At 35.2% G+C, this 6,000-nt stretch overlaps 1 protein-coding gene across 2 annotated transcripts in view; it reads left to right on the top strand.

Annotated features, from left to right (window-relative positions):
- The window catches only part of LOC118734297 (zinc finger CCCH domain-containing protein 18), a 214,910-nt gene that overhangs the window by 72,567 nt on the left and 136,343 nt on the right, over positions 1-6,000 (top strand). For both annotated transcript variants that reach the window (XM_036464013.1, XM_036464012.1), the window contains one exon: positions 1,900-2,279. In XM_036464013.1, coding sequence (XP_036319906.1) covers positions 1,900-2,279 — 380 coding nt within the window. The remainder of the gene's footprint in view (positions 1-1,899; positions 2,280-6,000) is intronic.

A 6,000-nucleotide genomic window follows, 5' to 3' on the forward strand; every position in this document is an offset into this window, starting at 1 on the left:
TCGATATGAGTCATATTGGACTCTTATTGACCTCATATATGGCTCATTTTGGACTCTTTTAAAACAATTTTTGGCCTGAATCATTTCCGACTCTTTTTGAGGCTCTTATCGGCCTCATAAATTACTACATTCGGACTCTTATTTTAGGTTGTTCTTTGGGTCTTATTTAACGCACTATATTTGCAAAGGAATTCAGCAAAAATTTATTTCAAATAACATACATACATACTTACGTGCATATACACATTTCAACATGAATTTCATAGCAGCTGCAGCTAAATTTTGTTAATTTTTTGTTTTCTAATTATTTTCAATTTCTGTATAAACAAGTATAGATATAAATTTCGAATCTTTATTGTTTTTATATTGCCACAAGGTGCTAGCTCATAACTTGGATCATATATGAGCCCTAAAAGATTCATATAAGAGTAAAAAATTTTTTGTTTTTCAAACTCATATTTCTTACCTGCCTAGGACTCCTTTCGGACTCATATATTCTGAACGCTCAGAATAGGTTTGCGGGGAAGGTCTTTGTTTTATTTTCAAATAGTGTGACGCTTAAGTTGCTGTTATAAGTGGTAATAATTGTAGATACGTGGTTAAGGCAGAAACGGGACGATATGTGTTGCTGAAAAAATTTCACGGCTGTGAACAGAATACTAGCCTAAAGTAGTACATATTCTGTTCACGCTGTGAAAAAGCTAGCAATATGTTGGCAACATGAAGCTAGCAACACAATTTTCATGGCAATTTAAAATAAATTTTGTGAAAACTGACAGTTTATAGAATTCAGTATCGGCGAAGGGGGGTTAACTGGCTAAACAGAATGTAGTACCACAGCCACAAGCTATTTCGCTAGCTACATCAGCTACATCAGAAATAATACACCATAACCACAGCTACATATTGTGGGCAGTTTAGAGCATTTAGAATATTTTAACTTTTGACAGCTCTTGCTACATACCACAGCATCACCATTCTGGTTTGGCAGTAAGGGGTTAAACCTTACCCCAACCGGTCGTAAAACTTTATTTCACGTACAAGGAAATTGCGAATGATTACTTAATATCATATGACTGGTTCGAACACCCCAAGAGAATGGCTCGTTTTTAACAGTTATTATATTTCAGTAAATCAACTAATGTTTGTACATAACGGTAAACGCAACAAATATGATTGCAAATGTACAAAGAAGATTTAAAATTTTTTTAAAAACTAACAATTAGCAACCGCTATGGTTAGCAGTGCGCGCTACCATTCCGCAGGGCCTCTGTTCAAGCCCTGTTTCCGACCAACATCAAAAAATAAAATAAACGAAAAAGTTTTTTCTAATAGCGGTCGCCCCTCGGCAGGCAATATCAAAACCTCCAAGTGTATTTCTGCCATGAAAAACCGCTTCTCACACGCACGCTACAAATCGGAGGAGAAGCTCGGTCAAACACTAACATACATCTGTGTAAGGGTCAATCTATTATTATTATTATACTATGTATAGTATATAATAGCTATTATTCTGATCTTTTTGTTTACCTGGAAATCTTATTTTAAACCGGGTTTGAAATTGATTGCAAGTAATAAATAAATAAATAAATGAGTGGTAAATAATTTTTTGTTAAAAACTTTAAAATTTGAACTCGTTGTAGCATTTCGATGCATCAAAGCTGTACTGTTAAACAGTTAATGGCGTTTTCGTTTCAACCAAAAAATGTTGCCCTCTTTGAACAAACGCTAAGGAGCGGGCAAGGAAACGGCAACATTTTTTGTAGAAATGAATACGCCATAAGACTAATTTCTTCACAAAATATATGTATTTCAGCTATGCTTTTAAATTTTTTTTGTAGAACTGCATTTTGCAATATATTTATTTATGAATTTGTTTTACAATATTTATTACAATAGGAAGTCGAAGTCGTACTCCGTCACCTCGGGCTCCAAAGTCTCAACGTAGTTCGAGACATTCAAGTTCATCTTCTAACAGCAGTGGAAGCAATAGCCCTAATTCAAATTTCCGTAACAGCGGGACAAACATCAGTCATGAGGAATTAAGTGATGTAAGTGATATCGAGAGTGAAAAACGCGGCTCTCTTTTGAACAACAGTAAGCAGTCTATTGACGACGAAGGTACAAATGTTTCTTCACCATCGGCTCCGTTAGACCAAGAAGGCCATCGAAATGAAAATAACTCTGAACGGAGGTACTCTTTAGAAACTGATAACAGCCAGAATGCCGTAATTACGGATTTACGACAAAAGTTGGATCAAATTAAAACTCATGCAAAGGTATTTAAAGTCTGATTGATAACCAGATACATAATTAACCATCTCGTGCGATCTCTAAGCACTATGTATGTATAGTTTTTATATTGATAAAAACAACTATAAAGTAACATAACAAATAAACAGGAAAAATCACTGAAAATCACAAAAAAACAAAAAAAAGGAAGACAAAAGTCGCTAAAAACAAAAATAGACAAAAAGGCACATTTATTTTAGAAGTGTTTATTTTAATGTAACTAGTTTCATAATACCAAAAATTTGTACTTTGAATATTGGATTGATTCGTCGTTTGCGTTTTAACTCACAAAACCTTTCTATATAACTGTAGTAACATTGAATCACAAGGTGAATCTCGAAAGTGGTCCCCAAATTATCAACGTGCTTTATCAACGTCTTTTATAGTCTCCAACACCAGTTTTATATACTAATTATTACAACGCTTTTATCAACTTGCAATGTTGTGTGTCCAGAAACTTTCAATGTTGTGTGTCCGACACCATAAAACCTTTGCTTTGAAAAGTTCCTATAAAAAAGCATAGTGCATAGGCCGACATCTGTAGTGAATAGGGCGAGGTAGATGACATCTAGATGTCGCCCTATGTACTACGTTTGCTACAGCGGAAATAGACGACACGCCATTTCTTTAAATAAAATTAATTGGTGCTCGTTTGTATGTACATACATATGTAAATGCACCTTTCTATTAATATCGTTGAATTATTTTAATACCTATTGCAAGATTTTATTCAGACAGGACTAAAAAGTAGAAAATAAATAATATAAAAAAAACTTTTTAATATACAACGCTTTTATAAATGGACTAAAAAGTAGAAAATAATATTTCTCAGTCCCATAGAATTTGTTTTGATAACTTTGGATTTTGAAATTTTAGCAAAAGTCATTATAAACAATCTATGAAATTGAAAATGAAAAGCGTGGGGCGCATGTAATACACTTGAATTAATATGAAAAGTAATATATGTATGTATGTATGTGGGTATATGAATAACGACCGCTTAAAATCGATTTCAAAGTTCTACTTTCGCTGTAGAAATTTTAGGTCTACGTTATGTAGTTTGACTATTGTCAATTAAATCGAATGCTTTGTATTGCATGCGCTCCACGTTTTTCATTTTCAATTTCATAGATTGTTTATAATGACTTTTGCTAAAATTTCAAAATCAAAAGTTATCAAAACAAATTCTATGGGACTGAGAAATATTATTTTCTACTTTTTAGTCCATTTATAAAAGCGTTGTATATTAAAAAGTTTTTTTTATATTATTTATTTTTTAATTCACGTCACAATTTTTGAAAAATTATAAATAGGCTATAGTCACTTAACTAAAGGTAAAAAAGGCAAAAAAGGGCAATATCATGAAAAAGGCAACATTAAATCGGCGGCTAAGTAGAAGATCGACCTATCTCGGCAGTTGGTTCGTAAACACCCTACTTAAGAATTTGGCTGAAGAACGCCCTATCTCGGAATTTGCTTCAAAAACGCCCTATCTCAACTGAAAATATGTTGAAAATATGTTGATATAGAGCGTTTTGCTGAGAGCGGCAGCTGAGATAGGGCGTTTTTGAACCGAATTCTGATATAGGACAATCAAATTCTGAGATACGGCGTTCTTGAAAATTTTTCTCAGATAGGGCTTTTTCGAACCGGCTGCCGAGATAGGTCGATCTTCCACTCAGCCGTCGAAATGTGAATAATTGGAATCGTGGCAATTTTTAACAGAAAAAGGCAACTTCTATAAAATCCTTCCCCTATTAATGAATAATAATTTAAATTTTAATAATCAATATATTTTAATCTAACTAAAAAAAAATTAGTATCGAATGACCTTTTCTCATAACAGTGAAAAATTCTATATAAAAGAGTTTATAAGCTTAGCAAATGTTTGCCAAAGTTGCGTTACAGCTACATGCTTTAGTGTTCTGAATGATTCAGAAAATTTTGAAAAAGAAGACATTGCGCACCTAGATCTAAAGAGAGACAACTCAAAAATATTATTTTTTGACTTATGCATACCAGCGAGCTCCTTAAGGCTCGGTGCACATTAGAGCGATACGATATGCAATACGATACGCGTTACGATGCGCGATACGATATGAAAGCGACATCGACATACGCGCAGTGCACATTAGAGCCATACGACACGCGATACCATATGCGGTGTGATAGCAAACCGTGTCGCTCGGCCGATACGCAAGCGATATTATCCCCCCTATTGCGAGTGTCGACTGGTAGTAGATAAACGATTATTATTTGATTATCGACTTTCCATGGTATTGTAAATTTTGATTTTGCGCTCAATGAGCGAATGTGAATAGTTTCCAGGCGCTCATCCTTCTACAACTGTTTGTTGAACGTGAAAACGACATTCAAAATACCATGGATAATCCACAAATTGTCGTTTATATACTACTAGTCGACACTCGCAATAGGGGTGTATGTCGCAGCAGTATCGCACGGCCCAGTTTTCATCGCTTTGCTCTAATGTGCACCGTGCCTAACCCTCTGCCTACTGACAAATATAATCGATTAAACAAAAGCTCCAGTACTCAAGGCTAGATGACGCTATAAACCCCTTTTGTTGAACGAGCGAACGCCGATTCCACCCAACAAAATAGTGACATTTCTAGTTGTATTAAGTTTTTTAAGTAGAACGCATGTGCGCGTCGTAATAAAAATAGATTTATTTTGAGTTGGGTAAATTCAGGAAATCCTATTACAAGTTTTCGGGTTATCGTTGATAAACAAACAAACTCTTATATTTTCTTAGAAATCAAATGAAATTGACCGTTTTTGCTAGTGCCGATTGACATCTGCTCATCTTAATATATATTTTATTTTCATCCTGGTAATTGAACAGCTTGTTTTTACTGAAGTTGTTTCTACTGAAGTTTATTTAGTTAGAGCTGTTTAGTTGGCCAGCACGCCACATTAAATTTTACTACACCGAAGTCCATACCGCCCCCGGACATAGACGAGACGGAGCTTCATCTGCGTCGGGAGACACGAACGACAATAGCCCAACTCCGCTCTGGCTACTGCAGCAGGTTAAACTCCTACCTGAGTAGATTGAATGAGGATGTGCCAAATGAGTGTCCGGCATGCGGAGAGACCCCACATGACTCGAAACATCTCTTCGCATGCCCGGAAAACCCGACGACCCTAACGGCTTTGTCCTTGTGGACCAACCCAATAGAAGCTGCACGCTTCCTAGGGCTGCCATTAGTGCAACTTGACGACAACGACTGAGATATTTTATTTATTTTATTTATTTATTTGTTACAGTCTTACGACCTAATAATACAACTATGATATTCGTACATATGTATATGAATGTTAATGTTCTTATTGCAAATTATTTATACAATAACTATATATATTATATTACATATGTTTATATTAGGCCGCATGAATAAAAATATGCAATTGCTCCCTCCAAAAAGTTCCGACCTTCCACTTCAATTTATTTGAATAATCGAGTACAAGGTCGGAAATTCCCAGAAAACGTAATTGCAGTTCCCAATCATACGGCAGAGCAGGCAAATTAGGCAAGTGGTCTGAAGAAACAAGTTCCAGGCCATATTGTTAGGGCAGTTGGAAAGGACTAGTTTTCAATCTGCACCATCCCTTCTCATATTATTGCCACAATTGTTAGGGCAGTTGGAAAGCACTAGTTTCCAATCTGCACCTTCCCTTCTCATATTA

This window comes from Rhagoletis pomonella, unplaced genomic scaffold (genome assembly GCF_013731165.1).
Source record: "Rhagoletis pomonella isolate Grant_MI unplaced genomic scaffold, Rhpom_1.0 Rhpom_scaffold_00002, whole genome shotgun sequence".
Lineage (NCBI taxonomy): Eukaryota > Metazoa > Arthropoda > Insecta > Diptera > Tephritidae > Rhagoletis > Rhagoletis pomonella.